Here is a 27,032-nt window from a genome sequence, read left to right as displayed (position 1 = left end):
GCAGAAAACCTCTGTTTAGTCCACTACACTGTGGAGAAACATACAGACTGACCTGGATTTGGATTTTAAAGAAACTGACATAAAGACTTTAGGCGTAAAATTTGATAGAGAGTGGACGAGGTAACTGGATTGACACACTAGGAAAAGCTAGGCAACATTTGGGAATTTGGGGACTAAGACAGTTAACGTTGAAAAGAGGTTTTGTTTCGCTTTTAGTCCCTCAAGAAGTTTTCTTTAAGGATGGACCGATCAGTGTTTTTGGGACCGATTAACCCTGCGTTCACACTGGAAAGCGACAAAACAATAGGCGACCATTCATTTCCTATGGCAGGGCGCGATTTGTCGCCGCGACACGTGAGAGGCGACAAGCGACAAAGCAACAGAGCGACAAAGCGACACAGAGATTAATTTTTCTCAACTTTATGCAAATTAATTATGACGCGGTGAAGCGACATTCTAACCAGATTAGCTCCTAGCTTTTCTTTGGACCAACCACAAACAAGGCGGTTCGACGTCCTCAAGCTCCTGCTCTCTGAATTTCTAGTTTCTTTCCCGGTTCATTCTGTTGAACAGGGTGGACCCACATCAATCTGTGGGAACGGCGAGTCCAGCAAGTTTGGGAGTTATAGCTGCAGAATAAAGTGGCCAAGCGATTCCTTTTTTGTGCCTTTTTTCTTGTCGGAGGCTGGACCATGATAAACGCGGGCGTTGAGCTTGACACGCCCACAAGCGACAAACGCTGGGCGACACAACCGACTCGTCACGTTCCAGTGTGAACGCAGGGTTAGATCGCCAATCGTCGATCACCGATACCGATCTTGGGCAGGGCCAAATGCCACATTAATGCCAAACAGGTACCAGGCAAACCAGGTACAGGGTCCCCTAATTACATCCACGCCTAGAAAAGTTGGATGATCCATTAAAAAAGGCATTCACATCGATTTTAGACTCATTACTGTAATCAAACTCTGGATTTAGTTTTGACCCTGGATGTGAGCATAGATAACCTGAATATTCGTTCTCAAACCTCCACGATTTCAGATCATTACCTTATTTCATTTAAATTACATCTCAGTCATAATTTACGTACATCCCCAGCTACTCTATAAAACGTTCAATAACGCCTTTTACAGCCCAACAATTTACCGATAAGCTTCCTGATTTATCAACTGTAATATATTCTCCTGTAGACCCAGTAGAACTAGACAAACTCACCGAAGGTTTAGAAAATACCTTTCGCTCTACCTTAGATGTTGTTGCACACCTTAAACATAAAATAGAGAGACAGAAAAAGCTTGCACCGTGGTACAATGATCAAACTCGTACCTTAAAGCAGTTTTTAAGCAATTTAGAGCGTAAATATCAATCAACTAAACTGGAAGTGTTTCAATCTGCGTGGAAAGACAGTCTTGTTAAATATAGAAAAGAACTTAATAAAGCTTGCTTAGCATATCTGGCTTCACAAATTGAGATTAATAAAAATGATCCTAGAGCTCTCTTTATAGTTATTTTCAAATTAACTAAAAACCAGGCAGGTACTGAACCTCAGCCATTCACACCAGCAACGCTTTTATGGACTTCTTCGATAGTAAAATTGAAAACATTCGGGATAAAATTAAACAGATAAATAGCACATCCTCTCTGTAATCTGGTGTGGCTGATCTAGAACAAAATCCTGTCACCGAAGTTAGGTTGGAAGTCTTTAACCCACTTCCACAGCTAGAACTATAGAAAATGATCTCCTCTTCAAACAGCACAACCTGCACACTTCATGCAGTTCCCACAAAATTACTAAAACAGGTACTACCAGATATAATTAAACCTCTGTGTTTCCCTACTCATACTTCTCGATCTGAGCGCAGCCTTTGGTACAATAGATCTTACTATCCTTTTAGAAAGATTAGAGAACATGGTCGGTGTAACAGGAACTGCATTATCATGGTTTAAATCATACTTAACCGATTGCTACCAGTTTGTGAGGATAAATGATATGTCGTCCAGCTATACCGAGGTAAGATATGGAATTCCACAAGGCTCTATATTAGGACCGTTATTATTTACATTATATATGCTCCCACTGGGCAAAGTTATTAGAAAACATGATGTAAATTTTCATTGTTATGCAGATGACACTCAGCTCTTCATATCAGCCAAACCTGATGACAGAGTGAGATTAAAGAAAATCGAGGATTGTGTAAAATATGTGAACTTGTGGATGTCGCGCAACTTCCCCCTATTAAATAGTGATAAAACAGAAGTTCTTCTATTAGGCCCCAAAGCTGCTAGAAATAAATTATCAGACTTAATGCTAAATCTGGCCGACCTCTCCGTCACCCCTGGTTCAGTGGCTAAAAATCTTGGAGTTATTATAGATTCAGTTCTAGCATTCGATAAACACATATCTAATGTTACTAGAACAGCTTTTCTACACCTACGTAACATTGCTAAGCTAAGAAACGCCCTATCACTGCATGACGCAGAAATATTAGTCCATGCCTTCAATACCTCAAGGCTAGATTATTGTAATGCGCTGCTGTCTGGATGTTCCAGCGGTAACTTAAATAAACTTCAGCTGGTTCAAAATGCTGCAGCCAGGGTCCTTACTAAAACTAGAAAATTTGACCATATTAGTCCAGTACTATCAGCACTGCACTGGCTTCCAGTCAAATTCCGCATAGACTATAAAATTCTCCTGTTAGCGTATAAAGCCCTACACGGGCTCGCTCCTGAGTATTTACGAGACCTCATCTCCTATTATGATCCACCGCGATTACTTAGATCTCAGGGTGCTGGTTTCTTAATAGTTCCTAAAATTCAGAGGAGCTCTGCAGGAGGAAGAGCTTTCTCTTATAAAGCACCTCAACTCTGGAATAATCTCCCTGAATATGTTCGGGACTCAGACACAGTCTCAATCTTTAAGTCTAGACTGAAAACTTACTTGTTTAGTTTAGCTTTTGGTAATTAATGTTTTTCCCTTTAGATAAGGCTGCAGATTCAGGGGTTTATGGACAGAGGGAATTGTGGTAAACTGAGATGCTGGTGCTGTTGTTCTCCCACTGCACACGGTCACTCAGGTTTGTGGACGGTGGAGTGGGTGGATGCCGGTGTTTCAGGGAGCCTCCGTGTCTATGTTACCTTCTGGCTCTCTCCCTTTAGTTAGGCTGTTTTATTTAGATCTGCCGGAGTCATTAGCCACACTCTGATAATGTTTTATATTGTCCGTTTTACATAAATCCTGTCAAAACTAATTCCATCTCTCTGCATTCCTCCAAGTTACTGAATGCCGACCTGTCTGACCCGATGCCGATGGATGTTGGACCCTCAGGCTCTCGCGTCTCCTGTCCGGCCAGACTGGAAGTTTCTGAAGTCTGCTCTTCTCCATCCACCACCCACCACAGATCAGCTCCTCATCATCTATCTTACTCTCCACTACTGATTACATCCAAGCCATTAGTGCTATATTCGCTATTATACTCCTGAATATATAAAACCTATGTGGATGTATAATAGACTTTTTAATTTTAATTTAAAAGCCGTTTGACCAGTGGTAGGATGGTCCCCCCTTAAATGTGAGTCTTGGTCCTCCCAAGGTTTCTTCCTCCTCCTGCAGCTCAGAGGGAGTTTTTCCTTGCCTCCGCGCTCACTGGGGGTTCTGTATTCTGTATTTTGTATGTTTAATATTTTTGCCTGATTCTTTGTCCTGTAATCATGTTTCTGTAAAGCTGCTTTGTGCCAACACCAGTTGTAAAAAGCGCTATACAAATAAATTTGATTTGATAAAAAAATAAGTAAACTTAATAGATTGCATAAGTGTAATACATCTAAATGTAGTTTTAGTAGTTAGTTGTAGTTAGTGGTAGTTTTCCATTCATACCATTCCTTCAAATGTCTGTGCCAAATGTAAGATTTTGGGCTAGGTCTGTATAATGTTTGTAGCAACTGGGCAAAAAAAAACTAAAATGTAATTACTTGTCAATCGTCACATACACATTTTTTAATATGCAAACATGAATATGACCACTTTAAAAAGTAATTGTAGATTATGTTAAATATAAATGTCTTTTTTTCATGAGTCTGTAACAGTGGACCTTTATTGGCACATTTAGAATGTATTTTAAGTCATTGTACTCTTGTCTCTTTTGTGAAATGATTCACTAAGAATAAATAAATAAAAAAACATTTGGTCTAAAAAAATGCAGTTTAGAGAATTTGTCTTTATTGCAATATATGTTTTTATATTTAGCAATATATAGACATACATGGTCCATGCGTATATTGCCCTATATTAAACAATATATGTACTTTTTTCCATATATGAAAATGTATTATTTAATATATTGCACTATATTTCCCATTGTATTTCCATATATTATTGTTTCATAAGGAGGGAACTATTCTTTGGTTGATGTTTGGGGAAAAGACGCTAAAATTGGCTCTCAGTTTTAATTGCTTGAACGAAATGTACAGGTTTTGGTATGCCCTCGTTTCTTGGACTGAGAGACCAGACAAAAATACAGTGCATTTGTGCAAAACCAGCTGGATAACTGACTCTGACACAAAGAAACATCCACACAGTCCTTCTACAGTTATCAGTCAAGTTTAGTCCTTAATTCAAACAGAAGCAAATCAAAACACAGTGTAAAGGATCCACATGCTTATGATAAGGCTAAGTGTTTTTTTTACCAAATAAAAATTATAGAGGTGTACATTCTTGCCAAACTGCTTAGGTTACACACTTCAAGTTATAAGTTATAACCTGAGCTTTAAGTTAACTAGCTAACCTAGCTTTAATTTAACTGGCTAGTATAGCTTTAAGTTAACTAGCCAACTTATCTTTAACATAACTAGCTTACGTAGCTTAAAGTTAACTAACTAACCTAGCTTTAATTTAACTAACCTTTAATTTATCTAACCTAGCTGTACATTAACTAGATAACCTAGCTTTAATTTACAAGTTATAACTAGCTAACCTAGCTTTAATTTACATTACATTACATTTGGCAGACGCTTTTGTCCAAAGCGACTTACAATAGTCAAGTACAATGTAAAATAAGTTTAAAGGTAAAACATCTTTGGATAGGGATAAAAGGAGGTCAAAGGGGAGTAATAGGATAGAGGAGTGAAGGAGGGGAAGAAGGAAATGAGGTTAGAAGTAGTTAGTATTTAACTAACTAAGCTTTAATATAACTAACCTAGCTGTAAGTTTACTAGCTAACCTAGCTTTGATTTAACTACCTACCCTACCTTTAATTTAACTAGCTAACCTAGCTTTAATTTAACTACCAAGTTTAGTCCTTAATTCAAACAGCGAATCATAACACAGTGTAAAGGATCCACATGCTTATGATAAGGCTAAGTGTTTTTTTTTTTTTTATCAAATAAAAATTATAGTGTGGTGTACATTCTTGCCAAACTGCTTAGGCTTAAGCTAGTATAGCTTTAAGTTAACTAGCTAGTATAGCTTTAAGTTAACTAGCTAACCTAGCTTTAATTTAACTAACTAACCTTTAATTTAAATAACCTAGCTGTATGTTACTAGATAACCTAGCTTTAATTTTCAAGTTATAACTAGCTAACCTAGCTTTAATTTAACTACCTAACCTAGCTTTGATTGAACTACCTAACCTACCTTTAATTTAACTAGCTAACCTAACTTTAATTTAACTAGCTAACCTAGCTTTAATTTGACTACCTAACCTAACTTTAATTTAACTAGCTAACCTAACTTTAATTTAACTAGCTAACCTAGCTTTAATTTAACTACCTAACCTAGCTTTAATTCAACTAGCTAAACCTAGCTGTAAGTTAACTAGCTAACCTAGCTTTAATTTTCAATTTATAACTAGATAACCTAGCTTTAATGTTACAAGTTATAACTAGCTAACTTAGCTTTAAGTTATAATTTATAACTAGCGAACCTAGCTTTAAAATATGTTATATCTAGCTAACTTACCTTTAAGTGAAGTAGTTAGCTAGCTAACCTAGCTTTGAGATTTGTTATAACTAGCTTACCTAGCTATCTAGCGTTATCCCATTAAATAGCTATGCTAATTCATTTTGTAGTAAGGATTTAGCTGTACATTATTAAACTATCACAGTTTAAATTAAGCATGTTCCGAATGAGTTCAGAATACTTAAAGTTGTTTTTAATCTAAAAAAAGTATTCTGACCCTGAATCTAGAGATTCAGACAGTGTTTAGAAACATTAGTTAAAGAATGGGTGACTCTCAGGAGCTCAGAGTAACGTTTCTTATAATCCTCGTATGGGTACACTGATACTTTGGTTTTTAAAGCAGCTGCAAAGTTAAAAAAAAATACAGTTGAACAGCAGTTAGTGTTAAACCTGCCTTCAGCGAAGGCAATCCCATCATGCTTTGAGATTTACTCTGAGGTAAGTGGTTAATAACTTGATTGTGTGAACAGAGTCTATGAGCACAGCTGCTTATTGAGATATTACAAGATTTCATTTTTTTTTGTTTACATTTTTGTAATGTTTACAACAGACAAAAAACAAAATTACTATACTTTGCGAAATTACAGAGAAAATATACAAGAGAATGCTGTATTTTGGGCATGTCTAAATGTACAGGAGCAAGGAGCACCCATTTCAGAATCTGCTACTAGTTTCTCAAACCACCAGAGACACCAGACTCTCTGAAATGTATAAAAATGTATATACAATCTTCATTCTAAAAAGTATCAAACATTTTTAAACTATTGTTTAGCTTAATTGTTCCAAATGTAACTCATGTTCATATGGAATAACTGTTTTATACTGTTTTGTACTAATTTTCACAACACAGAATAACATCAACTGTTTTAGCACCGCATAAATAATTATTAAAGCCTTTAAACTGCAGTTTTAATCATTTTAAATGAGCTCTGTGTGTAACTCCAGCATCAGCAGCAGTAATGCAAGTAAATCTACTAAATAAAAAAACATTAGTTGTAGAAAATGTAAATATAGGAGTACGATTTCTCTCCTATTTTAAAGGAAAAGCCCAGAGAAGTAGTTATACAGTGTTTTAAATGAGAGTTTTAGCTGTTTAGCTCCATTCAGCTCCATGCATTGAGGACTCCCTCGCGGGTTCCCTCTAGCGGTGACGAGGTGTAATGTGATATAGAGGGGGAGGGGGCGGGGCTCTACATAACCCGGATGAGGCTGAGCTTCCGCGGTTTGAGCTTCATTCTCCTGTAGCGGCGGAGGAAGAGCAGGATCAGCGGAACTACAGAAGGTATATCTCTCTCTCTCTCGCTTTTTTTCTTTCTTTCAAAAGGCAATCTACACAGATTTCTCCTCTGAAAACTGTTTATTTGGGTGTGTAAAGCGCTTCTGTTTATTTACAGATTTTTCCAGCATTAAGGCAGGAGCTTTAGCATTAGCAAAATTATCTTGTAAAATGACCCAGTGTTGTTACCAGTAGCTTACCACACCTAACAGCTAAAGTTGATTATTAAGGAAAGGATTAACCATTACAGACAGCTTGTACATTATCCTACCATTTAGGTTATATAACAACAACTTATCACACATTTAATGTGTTTAAGACATTCCGGCTGCTAATAGTATTTTAGTGTTTGGAATTGCCTGCTAGTTTACCTTATCTAGATAGCATTGGCTAGCTTAGCTAACAGTGGCTAAACATTACCTTACCTTCAAAATTAATGTACCCCTCTATCCAGTTGCTGTATTTTTTTAACAAAACATTGTTCGTGGTACATAAAAAAAATGTGATGCATGCTCCACACAGTTTTTTATGCACAGATTTACAAAAGTGTTAGCAATGGTAAAATGTTTTATGATATGATTTATTTTAATGTGGTAATAATGTTTAAGTGTTCATCTAAGATGGGAGGTGATGTATTTCCTTAACGAGACTGGCAGAGAGAAAAATAGAACTGTTTAATAGGCAGAACTGGCCCATAATAGAGGACCAAAGTAGCTGATGTTATCTAGCTAGCTAATGTTACCAGCGTTTTTTAACCCAGTAGCTAAAATTATCTAGCTCTCCAATGTCCCCAGTGATTTTTAACCAAGTATCTAATGTTATCTGGCTAGCTAGTGTTTCCAGTGCTTTTTTAAACAAGTATCTAATGTTATCTACCTAGCCAATGTAGCTAATGTTATCTAGCTGGCTTATGTTTCCAGCATTTTTAACCGGAAGAAAACACAGCTAAACACAGCTGCCAATACCTTCACCATTTAGGACATATTTTATTCTATTAATTCAGATACAAACTTTCCTGCACTTTCTAGGTGGGATAATGTGGCCAGCAAGGCATCAAGACAGCATTTCTTGCATTTCAGACATGAATAGACGCTGCATTGTCCGACATTCAGCCATTTGCCTATTTTATATTTATTGTAAAGAGACAAACGCATCTTTTATAAATAAACTAATTAAAATGTTTTATTTGTGGAGCTGTATGTAAGAAGATGCATGAAGTCTCCACTAAAACTGTACTTTGTTTAAAAGAATATTTATTATAATAAAATAATTAACCTGGGTTTGCTTGTGAGAGAGAACGTTATCCAATATTGTCCTGTGCTCTCTGACTCGTTACCGACTCACTCAATCTGGGAAAAAAACACAGGTTTTCAGGTTTTTCAGTCCCTCGCCTGGAAAAAAGTAATATCTAATTTCCAGAATATTAAAAAAGGAGGAGTCGAGTCAAGAGTTCTTCAGGTGGATGAACTTGGGTTTTGACCCGATGCTGTGATACGCCACAGTGTATGTGATATTGAATTGGTACATGTTAAATCATAAGACGTTGGAGGTGCAGTTTTTTTTATTTTTTATCTACATATACAAAAAAAAAATCTTTACATCAAGAGTGCATATCACTGTTAGCTTGAAGCTACTGTGGTGGAAAATAAAGATATTTATAAGATAAAATGAGACACCTTTATTAGAGCAGTATAACATATTCATAGTCTATTGCACATAAGGTCAAGAGATACTATTCAGTAGTAGTAAAACATTGTATTCAGTACTGGACAGCAGCTGTGTTTCTGCTACACAAATTCTGCAGCTGCAGCCTGCTGACAGTCAAGCTACAACTACATATTATAATGCCTATGGATTTAGAATAGGATACAAGTAATGAAACTTTTATGGTAATATGGTGTCCAGGGCCGCTGCTAAGGTTTTGGAGGCCCTAAGCATAACTGGTCAGGGAGGCCCTCCATGCATTTTTTGATTATTTATTTGACTGGAAAATGTCACATCTGGCAACAACCAACAGAGCAAACCGAGCCGTGCCATTTCAGGCAATAGGGGTGGGGGCATTATATTATGCACAAAAATAATAACGTGCCACTTTTAAGTAGTAGAGTAGGTGCCCCATGCAATGTTTAAAGACAAAAAAGATGAGCGTATCATAAATAATTCACATTGGGTTTTAAATTTAATAATGTCATAATTTCAACACATTTCATTCTCAGTCAATTTGGCTCCCTGCAACTGCAAAATGGTTGAGGCCTAACGCTGGCTGCGTTGTCTGCGTATGCAGAGCGGCGGCCCTGATGGTGTCCCAGTAATTTTGTCCATATAGTGTAACTGATGTAGGTAATTCTTTTTGGATAATTGACCTGTTTTTATTTTAATACATAACATTTTTCATTGTTTTTTTTTTTTTCAGAAATAAAAATATTTCAGGTTTTCTCCTGAAATTCATCACTACCAACAACCAGGATATTTAACAAAGAGCAATTTTAAACTGCTGAAAGAGGTGAAGAACAAAACATCCTGAAGAATCTTCAGAACAAGTAAAACATCGTTTTATAAATTTAAAAGAAAAATGAAGCCAAGACCCAGCATGGAGAAACATCACCACTCTGCCAAGGGTTTTACTAAACAGAGTGATCTTAAAAAACACCAGCGCGTTCACACAGGAGAGAAACCGTATCACTGCTCAGACTGTGGGAAGAGTTTTACTGCACAGAGTACTCTCAAACTACACCATCGCATTCACACTGGAGAGAAACCATATCACTGCCCAGACTGTGGGAGGAGTTTTACTACACCGAGTACTCTCAAACTGCACCAGCGCATTCACACAGGAGAGAAACCGTATCACTGCTCAGACTGTGGGAGGAGTTTTACTGTACAGAGTACTCTCAAACTGCACCAGCGCATTCACACAGGAGAGAAACCGTATCACTGCTTAGACTGTGGGAGTTGTTTTAGTCAACTGAATCATCTCAAAAGACACCAGCGCATTCACACAGGAGAGAAACCGTATCACTGCTCAAAGTGTGAGAAGTGTTTTACTACACAGGGTAATCTCAAACTGCACCAGTTCATTCACACAGGAGAGAAACCGTATCACTGCTCAGACTGTGAGACGAGTTTTTATCAACAGAGTGCTCTCAAAATACACCAGCGCATTCACACAGGAGAGAAACCATATTCCTGCTCAGACTGTGAGAAGAGCTTTAAACGACAGAGTCATCTCAAAAAACACCAGCTTATTCACACAGGAGTGAAACCATATTACTGCTCAGCATGTGAGAAGTGTTTTACTACACAGGGTAATCTCAAAAAACACCAGCTCATTCACACAGGAGAGAAACCGTATCACTGCTCAGAGTGTACGAAGTGTTTTACTACAGAGACAAGTTTAAAAACACATCAGAGCATTCACACAGGAGATAAACCGTATCACTGCACAGACTGTGGGAAGGGTTTTACTCGACAGAGTGATCTCAAAAAACACCAGCGCCTTCACACAGGAGAGAAACCGTATCACTGCTCAGACTGTGGGAAGAGTTTCACTCGACAGAGTGAACTTAAAATACACCAGTACATTCACACAGGAGAGAAGCCACATCACTGCTCAGACTGTGGCAAGAGTTTTACTACACCGGATCACCTCAAAAGACATCAGCGCATTCACACAGGAGAGAAACCGTATCACTGCTCAGACTGTGAGAAGAGTTTCACTCGACAGAGTACTCTCGAAATACACCAGCGCACTCACACAGGAGAGAAACCGTTTCACTGCTCAGACTGTGAGAAGAGTTTCACTCGACAGAGTACTCTCAAAAATCACCAGCGGATTCACACAGGAGAGAAACCGTATCACTGCTCAGACTGTGAGAAGAGTTTTACTACACAGAGTAATCTTATACAACACCAGCGCATTCACACAGGAGTGAAACCATATTACTGCTCAGTGTGTGAGAAGTGTTTTGTTGCAAAGGGTGATCTCAAACACCACCAACGCGTTCACACAAAAGAGAAACCGTATCACTGCTCAGACTGTGGGAAATGTTTTACTTCACAAAGTTATCTTAAAAAGCACCAGCGCATTCAACACACAGGATAGAAAACTATCACAAATATTTTTCTCTGCCATAAAAAATGCAAATTCCAAATCTTTCAGCCAGAAAAAAAACACCTTATCCAGGGTGTTTGCGGGATCTTAAAAAGTAAAAAAAAAAAGTCTATAATTAAACATTTTTAATTTTAGGACTAACAAAAAGTCTTAAATATAGAGCTATTTTGCACTGTAAGTCTAAAATTGAGTAATTTGAGACCTATGTTTCAATGCAAAAATTTTTGTTTTGTATTTGCGTCCTTTTTCACACCGTTCTGTTTTTTTTTTTCTGTTATGGTGGTAGTTATGGTCCATGTAGTTCTATGACATGTTGCTGTTATGCCCGGGTCAGACTACACAATTTTAGCCCGATTTTGACCTGATTTTGTCGGCGCCGATACATTGCGTGCGTCGGATCCGAATTTCATTGTCGACAAAGGTCCGTGTAGTGTGAGTCAAAGATCAGTAATTTGACGTGAGCGACGCCGTCGGAGCGTCCGACGGAAAGACTAGAATGTTAGAATTTTTTGTATTTTATCGCCTAGTTTGACATGATCCGCGACGGGCTCCCTGACTCTGACCAATAGGAATAAGGAGCGTTCTGTGGCGCACAGATGTAAACACGGGAAAAGAAAGCGGGGCAGTGCTTCTGCAGTTTGCTGGACCAGAGAAACAGAAGAATAATCTATTAATCATCAATCAAAAATCTACTTTATCCATGAGATATTCTGTTTATATTCACTGAAACCTAAGTAGCTACATCTTTACCATACCTTAAGTTCTCTGTGGAGTACAAAAAGCATGTAAAGTCCATTTGGATCACCCAGAAACTAGTCCAGAGTCGCTTTATCCTCTTTTTTTTTTCTTTTTTTTTTTTTTAAAGTTTTTTCAGCACAAAAGCGCTTCCAACACGCATAGGGCTTCTGTAGCCGTGATTCTCAGATTCTATGCTTCTCCCCCGCGATGACCTACAAACTCACGCGAGGACGCGGACGATGATTGGTCGGTGACTAACGTGTAGTGTTGCCAGTCCTCCGAGAATGACGCAAAACGAAAATAACTGCTTAATCTGACATTGAACATTGTGAGGGACAAAAATGTTGTGTAGTCTGAGCTTGGCATAAGTGGAATGTACAAAAATAAAACTACATATGTGAAACGGAAATGTACTGTCTTCACAGGATGCAGCAGCAATTATTTTGATTCTCTGTGTGCGAGCAAGTTGGGAATAGTTATGAAGTAGGCTCCGATTGGCAGGAGAAAGTTAAAGATGGGGAAATGTAAATTTAATGACAATTAGCTCTCAAGGGGCAATTTGCAGACTGGTTGAAACGCGTTCCTGCTGACGACAGTGAGGCATACTGCACGTTCTGCAAAAGAACTCTTAAACTCGGGACCTTGGGCATCAAGGCACTGGAGTCTCACACGAAATCCAGCAAACACCAGGAGTCGGCAAATGCGGCACGCAATTCCCATAGTGCTGTTCAGTAGCAAGCGGCACGTCTTAAAAAAAAGAGGAAGCAACCGGACCTTCACATAAGGTACTGGGATGACGGCCAGGTACAGTCCCGGTACCTGGGCTCACAAATTCTGGGCCATGCCACAGCAACCGACTTGCTGAAGGAGGTCAAAGTAAGTGCTTTTTTTTTTTTGTATTACAATTATCCACTAACGTCGGTGTGACACTATGACAAATGGTTACCCCGATGTCAGAACCAACGGTGATTGGTCATAAAAATGTCACTCTTGATATTAATAGAAGTACTTTTGGCCAATCACTTGCATTTCTTTTATCTGGAGTAACATCTTGTTACAGGGTAGCCAAGCTGTCGCACCAAGTTTATCGTAACACAACATTGCCCCCAGCACCGGTTGTTGCATAACTCAACATGGCCCCAGATGTCGGTTGCTGCGTAACGCAGTCCAGTTGATTTGTCATTATATCGGGGATGTATGTTCTTCGATGGTCTCTGCATTACGGCAGGGATCATACAACTTCCCTATTGCGGTAGTTTTATGATCCCAAACGTAATGCAAAGACCGACAAACGATTTCATCTTCTGTTATGAAAAGGGGCTCCATTTTAAATTCAGAAGGTGTGTGGCTGCGAGTCTGATCCGCATATATAGTTGTCTGTCACCATGTCCAAACGTTTCTTAGTGAAAATATTTTGATCATTGGGAGATTTGGTTTATTCACTTTCTGAAGTAGTGCTCTGCAATTGCTGTGTGAGAGAATAAATGAGGACATCTGTGTATTAAATTGCCTTCTCTTTATCCTAATTAGTACATGCCTCCTTTTCATTGCCCAATGTTTACATTCTGCTCCCATTACTTATTTGTATGCTAGCTGCACATAACTATTGCCCTCCAAAATTGATCAATGTACTCTGAACATTCATTGAATACTCACCTTTTCTAGGTGTAAATACTGGCACAACATCTGTTAATAATATATTAATCTGTGCATATATTGCTTTGGCTATTTGTGCTTCGTATTAGATATTTATAGATGTGTAATTAGATTGTTTCATCAGATTCAACTTTAATGACCTAAACAGATACATTAATGACTGTGTGTGTGTGTGCGCGCGCGTGTGTGCGAACAAAAGCCTAACCTGGGACAAATAAAGCTACTCTACTTGACATTGCTCCAGGGAATGTAACCAGTACCCTGTAATATCTGTAAGTCACTTTGGATAAATGTCAGCTAAGTGTACTGTAAGAATGTAATATAATGAATGTGTTGTGGGGTATATTCTCTGTGTGTGTGTTTTTGTTGTTTAAATATATGTACATTTAATTGACTGGTTGATTTGTTTCCTTCCCTTAGGAATGTGCGGGCCACCTGGACCTCAGCAAGCTGATTTCGATCTCAATGGATGGTCCAAATGTAAATTTTACGTTTTTTGAGCTGTTCCAGGCGGAATATTCTGAACTGTACGCTGGTTCTCAGCTCATATCTGTTGGTAGCTGCGGGTTACACACCCTACACAATGCCTTCAAAACAGGCTTCTCATCGTGGCAGTTGGACAAAATCTTCAGGGCCTTGCACACATTATTGCATAATGTTTCCGCAAGACGAGATAACTACGAGAAGACCACCAGGTCTACCCGCTTCCTGTTGGCATGGTGTGTGCACCGATGGCTGGAAAACCCGCCTGTCATGGAACGAGCGTTGTATATCTGGTCATCTATGCTGGTGTACACAAATGCTGTGAGGAGCAAGGAGCTTCGAAATCCTGGCACTGCAAGCTTTGATGTAATCGAAGATGCCCAGAAAGATCCCCTGACTACCTAAGCTGCAGTTTTTCAGGAGCATCGCCCAGCTATTTGATCCATTTTTAAGGAAGTACCAGACTGAGGAGCCGGTGATGCCTTACCTAGGCAAAGATCTGGCAGAGTTGATCAAGGTAATGCCTTTTCTAATGAGCAGAACATTATATAAGAAACTGTCATGAAATGGATGTATGGATTTTATGATTGCATTATATTGATTTTGAGAGTTGGTGTGGTTATGATGCCAGCTCACCCACCCACTGCCAGCTCAAAAAGTAAAGCATTATGTAGACCTGTAATTAAACAAATACAGTTGTAAACAAAGACACATTCACAGCAAATCTACAACAGTCGAAATGGTACACCGTTTTTTGCAAAGCTATGTAATTAAATTGTTTCTTTTGTTCTCGTCCAACAGAGTCTGATGCGTCGTTTCGTGAAACGAGAGGTTCTGCAGGACATCACCACAGCCCAGCTTACCAAACTGGACATAGTCGACCAGAAGAACTTGATGCCGGTGCACTGTGTGGATATTGGCTTGGGTGCTGAGGAGCCTTCAAGGTACAAGTAGCTTAATGTCAAAGATTATCAGGGGGAAGCCCATGTGTACAGCATTTTTGCTTACATTCCTTTTGCATTTATCTGTACAGAACAGCAAAAGTTCAGACCTCAGGATTTTTAATTTTTTTTTTAATTGAAAAGGGACTGCTTAAATACATTACCGGCAGATGGATTGTCTAGACCCCACAGTGATGAGCAGAGATCCAGACGGCTGCAAGGCAAAGATGAAGGGACTTCAACAGGCAGCTGGCAGGAGGAGTTTGTGCTGGTAGGAGTTCTAGAAGGAGCTGAGGAAAATTATGCATGCCACTTTCAGATAATCATTTAGTATTGAACTGATCAGTATTTATTGTATGCTTGCTCAAAATATAATCACAATATATTTGAGTGTAAATCTCTTAAGTTAGGTTACTCCAGCAAATAATTTCCATGCACCGGTTTTGTGTCAGAAATGCTTGTTTCTAACTTTTTTCCCCTTTATTTTTACATCTTTTTGTCTCAGGGGACACCATTCTCCAACAGTTCGATGCTGCGTTGTCTGTGGAGTGCAGGCATGAAGATTTTATCTTCTTTAAGCCAATGCAAAAGAGGCTAGATGTCTTCTTTCATGGCTTCATCGGCAAGGCATACCCACATCTTTGGGCGATTCCAAGACCCTTTTACTGCTTTCTCATGGTCAGGCGTCTGTAGAGAGACTTCTAAGTGAACAAAGAGATTGAAACAGAGAATATGCAGGAAGAAACATTGGTCACACACAGGCTTGTTTACGACTATGTTGCAATACATGGGGGTGTTACCAAGGTTCCACTTGCACATGACCTAATGAAATCTGTCATGGCTGCCAGGTTCCTTGTGCATTTGGATGAAGAGAGGAAGAAGAAAGAGACAGAGACACAAGGGAAGAAAAGGGGTCACGCGGAGGAGCAGTTACAAGACCTGAAAGTGAAGAGGGACAGACTGCATAAAGTCATTGAGAGCCTGGGCAAAGAGGCAGATGAGTTGGCAGAGCAAGCAGAGGGCAAGGCTGGGAGCAAAATGGCACAGCTCCTCTCAAAATCAAATGCACTGAGGAGGGCTGCTAAAGACAAACTCTCCCAGCTTAAGGTTCTGGAGGATGAAATTGCCACAGAAAAGTGCACAGCTTAGAAGCATGTAAAATAATGAAAATAATGGATGTATATATGTTTGTTTCATTGACAATAAATGTCAATTGACCACAATCTGGCGTTGTTATTTCTTTTTTTAATACTTTGTGAAGGTCTTAAATTTAACCCATGATGGTCTAAAAAAGGTCTAAAATAGTCTAAAATTGCACTTGTTAAAACCTGCAGACACCCTGCCTTGTAATACGTAAATTCTTCACTCTGTCACTCGGGACACATTCCACCAGAGACTATAAATAATGTTTTTTTTTTCAGGTTCAGCAAAATTAATCTTATCCAGGGATGATGTTTACTGACTTTCATTTTATGTTTTGATGTATGTTTGGATACCTAATGCCTGCAAAGCTCTTCAACACTTAGTGTTGTGTTGGGCCTCGTTTTTACAAAAACACACAATCATGAAAGGTACCACTAACTCCATAAACTAAGAACATATATTTTATAATCATTATATCAGTGATATGCTGAATGAATGATAGTGATGATGCTAGCTTACAGTAAAATCCTCTATAGGTAACTATACTGATTTACAGGTTTACTGCAGTAGGCTTAAGACCTAAAAATAATAAATATTTAAAAAGTGTTGATTTAATAATTCCAGAACATTTTTATTTTAAAAAATGGAATATGTAGTTGGATAAGTTTCATCAAGCTTATTGAAGAACTACACCATGATTTTTCCCAATTTTTCCCCTACAGTGTTGGAAAGAATGCGGGCACTAATCACCCTCACACAAACAAGGACAGGGCCCTATTTTAACGATCTATAGGGCCGTGTCCTGTGTCTTTGGTATCGTAAGGGCGCGAAAAACACGCCTTCCGCAGCTCCAACGGCGCAAAAGGCGTATTTTAATTCCCTTAATTATTCACGGGTGTGTTTGGGGCGTAACTTAAATTATCCAATCAGTGTGTCTGTATCCATCCCCTGTAAGACAGCTGCGCGCTGACTTCAGTTCATTCCTACTTTAAGAGTGCATAAACTGACTGCGCGTCAGGCTGCAAAGTTAAACCAGCAGCTTAGACAGAGTAAAGTTATTTTATTATTTATTCAGTTTATTGTTTATGTAAAAACTGGGTTTGCAACACTGAATATTAATCAAGCAATCGGTTATTTACACTGGAGGGGGACCCTCATTTACAATGCCGCTGAGCATTTACAGTTTAAAAGGGATCAAAAATCTTTAGAAAAAATAGAAATAAAAACTGACATTTACTATAGACGAATAAAATATATACGTAAAAAAGGAAAAATAGGACATTTTAAAAAGATCATAAAAATTTACATAAAAAGTAAAGATTTTATATCTGATGAAGAAAATAATAAAGTAAAGTTAAATTATAAGAATGATAAGAGATTATTAAATTTATATCAATAAACTAAGAACATGGAAATCATGGGGAATATATATATACACTACCGTTCAAAAGTTTGGGGTCACATTGAAACGTCCTTATTTTTGAAGGAAAAGCACTGTACTTTTCAATGAAGATAACTTTAAACTAGTCCTGACTTTAAACAAATACACTCTGTACATTGCTAATGTGGTAAATGACTATTCTAGCTGCAAATGTCTGGTTTTGGTGCAATATCTACATAGGTGTATAGAGGCCCATTTCCAGCAACTATCACTCCAGTGTTCTAATGGTACAATGTGTTTGCTCATTGGCTCAGAAGGCTAATTGATGATTAGAAAACCCTTGTGCAATCATGTTCACACACCTGAAAACAGTCTAGCTCATTACAGAAGCTACAAAACTGACCTTCCTTTGAGCAGATTGAGTTTCTGGAGCATCACATTTGTGGGGTCAATTAAACGCTCAAAATGGCCAGAAAAAGAGAACTTTCATCTGAAACTCGACAGTCTATTCTTGTTCTTAGAAATGAAGGCTATTCCATGCAAGAAATTGCTAAGAAATTGAAGATTTCCTACAACGGTGTGTACTACTCCCTTCAGAGGACAGCACAAACAGGCTCTAACCAGAGTAGAAAAAGAAGTGGGAGGCCGCGTTGCACAACTAAGCAAGAAGATAAGTACATTAGAGTCTCTAGTTTGAGAAACAGACGCCTCACAGGTCCCCAACTGGCATCTTCATTAAATAGTACCCGCAAAACACCAGTGTCAACATCTACAGTGAAGAGGCGGCTGCGGGATTTTGGGCTTCAGGGCAGAGTGGCAAAGAAAAAGCCATATCTGAGACTGGCTAATAAAAGAAAAAGATTAAGATGGGCAAAAGAACACAGACATTGGACAGAGGAAGACTGGAAAAAAGTGTTGTGGACGGATGAATCCAAGTTTGAGGTGTTTGGATCACAAAGAAGAACGTTTGTGAGACGCAGAACAAATGAAAAGATGCTGGAAGAATGCCTGACGCCATCTGTTAAGCATGGTGGAGGTAATGTGATGGTCTGGGGTTGCTTTGGTGCTGGTAAGGTGGGAGATTTGTACAGGGTAAAAGGGATTCTGAATAAGGAAGGCTATCACTCCATTTTGCAACGTCATGCCATACCCAGTGGACAGCGCCTGATCGGAGCCAATTTCTTCCTACAACAGGACAATGACCCTAAACACACCTCCAAATTGTGCAAGAACTATTTACAGCAGAAGCAGGCAGCTGGTATTCTATTGGTAATGGAGTGGCCAGCGCAGTCACCAGATCTGAACCCCATTCAGCTGTTGTGGGAGCAGCTTGACCGTATGGTACGCCAGAAGTGCCCATCCAACCAATCCAACTTGTGGGAGCTGCTTCTAGAAGCGTGGGGTGCAATTTCTCCAGCTTACCTCAACAAATTCACAGCTAGAATGCCAAAGGTGTGCAATGCTGTAATTGCTGCAAATGGAGGATTCTTTGATGAAAGCAAAGTTTGATGTAAAAACAATGTTATTTCAAATACAAATCATTATTTCTAACCTTGTCAATGTCTTGACTCTATTTTCTATTCATTTCACAACGTATGGTGGTGAATAAGTGTGACTTTCATGGAAAACACAAAATTGTTTGAGTGACCCCAAACTTTTGAACAGTAGTGTATATATATTATATTATTTTATTAATCAAATTATATAATTTAAAAAAAATTATGATGAATCATGGTTTGTTCCTTGTTCCGTATACGGGCTACATGTGTAGGTGATTTCTACAGTAAAATAACTTATTCACATTCTTTGCAATCTCCTACAGGACACTTGGAGAAGCTGCCTGTTTTCTCTTTACTCCACTTAATAAATCCAGATCAGTAACAGGAATCAACCCAAATTCTGCAGATGTGAATACAGACGTAAAAACTAGACAAACATAATGAAACAAAAGATTTGGAGGACATGAAATGTTTGATTTGTATTCAGGAAAATATTAATTTTAAAATGAAGTTCAGGAAAGAAGCAATTGTATTATTTTATTCATTATATTTTGAAATTAGCAGATTTACTTAAATATTTGTTTTACATTTTTTTATTACAATTAAAATGATGCTTTTCAGTAAAGTATCTTATCAAACATGAAACCTTTTATGAAATGCTTAAATAGAAATCCTCAAGATTTAGTGGTGTAATGTCAGGCAGAAAATCCTGGCCTGTTAAAAGGAAAACTACATAAAAGTATAAAATTTAAATATATATGTATATTGTGACCCACAGCCGCATTAGTTCCTGACCTCCTGGTGCTGCTGTTGGTCAGACGAGACTACCCACACCAAGCCACCTTATTGTACCCTCTCCTCCCTTCGCCCCAGACGACGCCGGAAAGCCCCTCCTAGACCAGCCCTGTCAGCTCGGGATCCAACAGACAGCAGTGGAGCATTGTCAGAAGGTGAAGTCCCAGCCCTGACTAACCCTCTGTTCTCTCTTCACCACCAGGTTCTGAAAGAAGGAAGTTTCTCCAAAGAACAGAAAGAAGACGAACGTCTAAGGCAGGCCTGGACGGATGTCAGAGAAATCAATGATGTGCCGGTTGGGGTGGTTGGAAAATTATAAAAAGGCTAATAGCCCAGGATGGCCGTGACTGGGACCTCCTCCTCCTCCCCCATGTCCTATTTGCAGTAAGGGAGATTCCTCAAGCCTCCACAGGATTCTCCCCCTTTGAGCTGCTCTATGCCAGAAGACCACAAGGGCTGCTCGATGTGGTCAAGGATGCCTGGGAGCAGCAACCATCCCCTTACAGGTCAGTGATTGAATACGTACAGAATATGCAGGAACGTATTGACTGTGTATTCCCCGTTGTCAAGGAACAAATGGAGGAGGCTCAGGGGGCCCAACAACGCTCCTACAACAGGCCGGCCCAGGTCCAAAAATTCCAGCCGGGAGACCGGGTGCTGGTCCTTATCCCCACAGCCTCTTGCAAGTTCCTCGCCTCCTGGCAGGGCCCATTCACTGCAAAGGAAAAGGTGGGGCCGGTGACCTACCGCCTGGAGCAGCCGGGAAAGAGAAAAAAGGAACAGGTATACCACAATAACCTTATCAAAAAATGGTATGAACCTCCCCCTCCTCTCTCTGCCTTTTCCCAGATACTGGAGCCCTCAGCCAGCCAGGTCAGCTATGGCGAGGACCTAAGCCAGGCCCAAAAGCAGGAATTGACCGCTAGCAAGATGTGTTCTCTGACAACCCAGGGCGTACCCAAGTGATCCAACACCACAGCCGTACTGCCCCCAACATCATCGTGAAGCAGAGACCATACCGCCATGCCGCACTGCCGTCGAAGGGGAAGTCCAGACGATGCTCAAGCTTGGAGTAATAGAGCCCTCCACAAGCCCTTGGCCCAGCCTAATCGTGCTAGCTCCAAAGCCAGATGGTAGCTGGCGATTTTGTAATGATTTTTGTAGGTTAAATGCGGTTTCTCAGTTCGATTCCTTCCCCCTAGGGCGCGGTTTGTATCCACGTTGGACCTGACCAAGGGCTATTGGCAGGTTGCTCTTGCTCCTGAGGCCAAAGAAAAGAGTTCTCAACACCGTCTGGCCTATGGCAGCACACAGTCCTGCCCTTTGGTCTGCACGGAGCCCCAGCCACCTTCCAGCGGTTGATGGATGTTAAGACCGCATCATCGCTACACTGCAGCATACCTGGATGACGTTCTCATCTACTCAGAGACATGGGGGGAACATCTCCTACGTCTGGAAAAGGTTCTCACGGCCATCCGGAAAGCAGGGCTCAAGGCGAACCCACGTAAGTGCCATTTGGGGCTCACTGAAGCTCACTATCTGGGGTATAGAATTGGGAGAGGACTACACCCCCAGCATCCTCCGGTGGCCCCAACCATTGACCAAGAGGGATGTGCGAGCCTTCCTGGGCCTGGCAGGCTACTACCGGCGCTTCGTGCCCAACTTCTCCTCCCTAGCTTCCCCTCTATCTGACCTGACCAAAAAGAACCAGCCAGACAAGGTAGCATGGAACCCTGAGGCAGAGGCCGCCTTCCAGATCCTAAAAGCCCTCCTCACATCTGAGCCCGTCCTGAAAACCCAGACTTCAACAAGCCTTTCATTGTCCACACGGACGCGTCAGAGACGGGGCTCGGGGCGGTCCTACTTCAGGAGACCGGAGGAGAGGAACATCCCATCTTGTTTATCAGTCGCAAACTCACCCCGGCTGAACGTCTCTACGCCGTCCTGGCCATCAAGTGGGCCATCGAGGAACTGAGGTACTACTTGACAGGTTGGCAGTTCACATTGATCACAGATAATGCACCTCTCTAGTGGCTGGCTAAGGCAAAAAATTCCAATGCCCTTGTAACCCGTTGGTTCCTGTCCCTGCAAGAGTTCTCTTTCCAGGTGCAGCACAAGGCTGGGGCCCTAAATGCTGACTCTGACGCCCTCTCCCGCATCAACTCCTGGTGGGCCACTGCTGTGAGCGTCCTGGGAAGGCCTCTGAGGGAGGGTGACTGTGACCACGGCCGCTGCTGCAGGAAAGAGCTGCAGGAAAGAGCTCCTTCCCAGCGCTCTACCTCTATCCATGGTGCACACACTTCCCCGCCATTCAGCCCGCACATGGTGGTGATAAACAAACACAACCGAATGGCTAGGGGGCGGGGCCGCTTCACTCGCCGCGGCTGGACGCCACTGATGAGCACACGTGGAGACACTCACTCATGGCTCAGGCCCAGGTATAAAAGCAGCATGGGAGCACCAGTGAGTGAGTATACTTGCTCCAAGAGGCTGAAATATATATATAATGAAAATTACCCTTAAGTCTAGTATACTTCCAAAAAGGAATGTTGAACAAGGCAGGACAATATGGCAAAATGTATAGTTATTGTACTAAAATACAACACATGGTACTACACTTTTTCCAAACCTATTATGAAAAAATGTTTAGCTTTTTTTTAATGTGCCACTCCCATTGGGACACCTACTCATTCATTGAGTATTAAACGAGTTTGTCTTGCATTTGTTGGAGAAACTGTCTCTACTGTCCAGAGAAATCTTTATACTAGATTTTAAAGCATTGCTGTGATGATTTGACTGCATTCAGTGACATAAGCATTAACTATTAACTATTGTAAGTTGCTTTGGACAAAAGCGTCTGCCAAATGTAATGTAATGTAACTAAGGAAGTCAGGATACTGGATGATGATCATCATCCCACCTTATTCCGAACTTCTCAACTAATCCTAAAAGTACTGAATTTTGAACAATCATTTATGCTTTATACCCCCTCTAGCCCACACACTTTATATTATGTGTGGTGCAAATAAATTTACAAATACAGTCACATTTATTTTTGCACATATTGTGAATAAATAAATAAATATAAAAAGACAATATTAATAGAAGCAAATGGGGAAAAGCTTACAGCACCCGGTATTCAGGTGGTCTCCCATCCAAGTACTAACAAGGCCAAACTCTGCTTAGCTTTCAAGGTTTAGATGAGATTGGGCGTTCTCTGTCTTTGTTTTATTAAAAATCAATCAATCCATGCAAATACATTCAATAAAGTACATAAAAAGACACAAAAAATGCATAAGACATGAAAATATGGAGTACAAAAAATACGCAACGAGTACAAAATAAAGTCAAAGCAAAAGAGATAAAGAGCAGCCCCGAAGGAGCACCTCGACACCATGACCGCCCTGCAACAGAAAATAAGGAGAATGAGACACATATAAAGCACACCAAATTCAACCAGAAAGTATAAAAATAATTATTAAAACAAAAACAGGGCAGCCATGAGGAAAGAATCCCCTCCGGATCCACACTGCAGAAAAAAAACTCAGCTTCCCGGAGGAGCGTCTCGCCACCACGTCCGCCGTGCAAAAAAAAAAAAAAAACGTATATTACTTAGATAAGATACCACCTGGGAATACTAGGTGCTGTAAGCTTTTCCCCTCTTGCTTCTATGACCATGGTCTTGTTATACATTACTAGTGTGTTATTTGAAACCCAACATAGATGAACATGCATAAATAGTCTTGATGAGAATGCTGTAATCACTTGCGATCACACTACCCTGAGAACGCCCAATGTCTTCTGATCTCGGAAGCTAAGCAGGGTTTGGCCTGGTTAGTACTTGAATGGGAGACCACCTGGGATTACCAGGTGCTGTAAGCTTTTCCCCTCTTGCTTCTATTACTATGGTCTTGTTAAATAGTACTATTATGTTGTTTAAAACCCAGCACAAATGAATGCTCATAAATAGTATTGATGAGAACACTGTAATCACTTGCGGTCACACTACCCTGAGAACGCCAGATGTTGTCTGATCACAGAAGCTAAGCAGGGTTTGGTCTGGTTAGTGCTTGGATGGGAGACCACCTGGGAATACCAGGTGCTGTAAGATTTCCCCCTCTTTCTTCTATTTCTTTTGTCTTCTTATATATTAGTAATGTGTTATTTAAAACCCAACATAAATGAAGGTGCATAAATAATCTTGATGAGACTGCTGCAAGTGCTTGCGGTCAAACTACCTTGAGAACGCCTGATCTCGGAAGCTAAGCAGGGTTTGGCCTGGTTAGTACTTGGATGGGAGACCACCTGGGAATACCAGGTGCTGTAAGCTTTTCCCCTTAAACCCGAATAAGTACTCATTTTTTTTGAGGAAACTGATTACCACAAACTATTTAAGTAGACAAACTCTATTGTTTCAAGAGCCAAGAATATAAAGTTTTGATGTGAATTGAACGTTTTTAGAATTTTGTTAATTTAGTGGAACTTCACTTAAAATATCTGTAAAATATCTGTAAATTAAATACACAGTACTTAATATTAAAAAGTTTTCTGAAATATAATAAGATAATTTTAATTAACTCAAAACTTATATATTTTAATATTTAGGAATACTCAGCAAGTTGTATTAAATTTTAATTAAAAATATTGTGTCAGACAGACTCTTTATTTACTCAAACATTTCAACTAGTTAATACTCATACATGTCTAAAACCTACCTTAAAATATTTTTGGATAACCAGCATGACCAAGCTAGTTGACCAGCATGACCCTAATGACCATGCTAGATGAGCAGTGTGACTAAACTAGTTGAAAAGCATTGATCAATTGAGCTACAGTGTTCATCAGGTTTTATGTGGTGTCTTGCTGCACTCTAGTGGTCATTTGGTGAAACAACACCAGTTCTTAAATAAAAAAAAAAAATACAAACTACATTAATCCTGCTGAGAGATAAAAAGGCCACATACAAATAACCCACATATAGTGTATAAGTTTTGACCTGATTAACATGCAACCTGACAAAAGCTTGCTGGAATGTGATTGGCTAATAGTGACCATAAAAGTGTACATATCAAATTTTCCTTTGGTGTATGGGCCATAAATGAAAAGGTTGAGCTTGATAGCTTGTATGGTTCTAGAGAAACAGCTATCTAGCATTGGCTCCGCCCCCTGTGGTGTATGTCTACATAAACTGACAGGGTATATGGGAATCATGTTATGATCAAAGGACTGAAGTGGTATTAATCTCAGGTTAACCGTTCAGAAGTTAGAAGTAAGTGTTAGAAGGCATTTTGCTGCATTATGGTAGGTCTAATTTGCATATGGTGGTCATAAAGCTTAAGAAATTTCAAACATTACTTGAACATTATTGAGGTTTATGCTCTGCTGAGCTGTTTGACACCAAACATGTCATGATTGGTCAACAAGCCAAGGAAAAGTTCTCAAAAGTAGGTTTTGCATGTTATGCAATTTTGCAAAAAAACTTAAGTAGGTGGAGCAAGAACAAGAATGACCAACATGACCAAGAAGGATAAAATGTTTAACCAGGAAGACCAGCAAGATTAAATTTTCAGTTCAGCAGGGCTTTAATTTAGAATTATTAACCTGTAGTTGTTTCACCAAATGACCACCAGAGTGCAGCAAGAGACCACATATAACCTGCTGAGAGAATTGTTCCTATCAGTGCATTTTTATATAGTGCGGAGAGAAGAAAAGTCAGATTTGGCTAAAGATCAAGATCATTTCGTCTGTCTATATATGTACGTAAATTTTTGTGTTGATAGGGTCAAAGGTTCTTGTCTTGTGGGCATTTAGGCTTGGTGCCTGCAAAATCACGGTGGCTTTTTGGCCATATTTGAGGCAAAAAATATCAGATTTGGCTCAAAATTTGCACTCAAGATCATAATATCAGTATATATATCTATGTAAATGTATGTGTTGATAGGGTCAAAGGTTCCTATCTTCTCTCCATTTAGGTTTGAAAAAAGCGATAATATAGGCGTATGCCCTGCAAAATCACTGTAGATTTCTAGCCGCTCTAGAGGAAAAACATGTCCGATTTGGCTCAAAATTTGCAGTCAAGATCATATTATAAGTCTATATATGTGTATAAATTTGTGTGTCGATAGGGTGAAAGGTTCCTGTTAACTGTCCTTTTAGGTTTGAAAATAGCGATAAATAGTATAAATGCACAATAGTTAATTTGTCACTGTAGAGCCTCCTAAAGACTTTGGCTCATACTTGGCAAATGTGCAAAAAATGTAATTGTTACATAGTGGCTTCAATAGTTTTGACATGTTTAAAACTTTTTCAGAGTTTTGGCGAAATAACTCTGAAAAGGCTTTCACGTACATGTTTGATCAAGGTTTTTGGACAACAAATAGTTAAAATATATCCGATAATTATCTACCTACAGGGTCTCAAGATTGCATCAAGAACAAATTTGTTTTGATTGATTGAAGATTTAAAGACAAGTTCGAAAAGAGCCATTTTTACTCTTTTGGCCACTGATGAAAATCATTGCATTTTTGGTAAAGAAATATAATTACTAAGTTGTAAAGGCTACAGCAAAGTATACAACTCAAAAAAATAACATGCCTGGGCCACTTGTACCTTTATATGTAACTGATTTTCTGCTATAGCGCCCCCTAGAGGCCAATCAATGCAATATTTTATAGGTTGATAGAAGACCCTCATATACATGTAGGGTATAAGTATCGTCCTAATTAGTCATTGTTTAGCCTGTCAAAAACTTGCTGAAATCTGATTGGCTAATAGCAACCACAAAAATGTACATATCAAATTTTCCTTCGGTACACCAAAAAGACATAAGGCCTAAGATGATAAATGCCCATCTAGAACTTAATAGCTTGTATGGGTTCTGAGAAACAGATTTCTAGCATTGGCTCCACCCTATGGGGGCGTATGTTTACACAGATTGACAGGCTACCTCAGAATCATGTTATGATCAGACTTAATGCTAAATCTGGCTGACTTCTCAGCCACCCCTGGTTCAGCAGCTAAAAACCTTGGAGTTATCATAGATTCAGATCTAGCATT

The 27,032-nt window shown here is 39.6% G+C and overlaps 1 protein-coding gene and 3 pseudogenes across 6 annotated transcripts; all 4 read left to right on the top strand.

Moving 5' to 3' along the window:
• Nucleotides 1-7,152: 7,152 nt before the first annotated feature.
• On the top strand, nt 7,153-16,381 carry LOC107197294 (uncharacterized). Of its 6 annotated transcripts, none has more exons than XR_007438588.1 (6): nt 7,153-7,235; nt 9,643-12,954; nt 14,155-14,734; nt 15,019-15,161; nt 15,303-15,429; nt 15,664-16,381. XR_007438588.1 is itself a non-coding variant. In XM_049476775.1 (5 exons), the coding sequence occupies exons 2-5, from the start codon at nt 14,696-14,698 to the stop codon at nt 15,754-15,756; spliced, it is 402 nt and encodes a 133-aa protein (XP_049332732.1). In that variant the 5' UTR covers nt 11,327-12,954; nt 14,155-14,695; the 3' UTR covers nt 15,757-16,381. The 6 variants fall into 6 exon arrangements, 2 of the variants coding, with proteins under 2 accessions (XP_049332732.1, XP_049332733.1); XR_007438589.1 differs by having other exon boundaries at nt 15,251-15,429; XR_007438590.1 differs by lacking the exon at nt 15,303-15,429.
• Nucleotides 16,382-23,739: 7,358 nt separating this feature from the next.
• On the top strand, nt 23,740-23,858 carry LOC125802060 (5S ribosomal RNA; annotated as a pseudogene).
• A 110-nt stretch (nt 23,859-23,968) lies between these two features.
• LOC125802068 (5S ribosomal RNA) lies at nt 23,969-24,087 on the top strand (annotated as a pseudogene).
• A 110-nt stretch (nt 24,088-24,197) lies between these two features.
• Nucleotides 24,198-24,306, top strand: LOC125802031 (5S ribosomal RNA; annotated as a pseudogene).
• Nucleotides 24,307-27,032: the final 2,726 nt, after the last annotated feature.

The sequence above is a fragment of the Astyanax mexicanus genome, chromosome 4 (assembly GCF_023375975.1).
Source record: "Astyanax mexicanus isolate ESR-SI-001 chromosome 4, AstMex3_surface, whole genome shotgun sequence".
Lineage (NCBI taxonomy): Eukaryota > Metazoa > Chordata > Actinopteri > Characiformes > Acestrorhamphidae > Astyanax > Astyanax mexicanus.
This window is presented reverse-complemented; position numbering and strand designations above follow the sequence as displayed.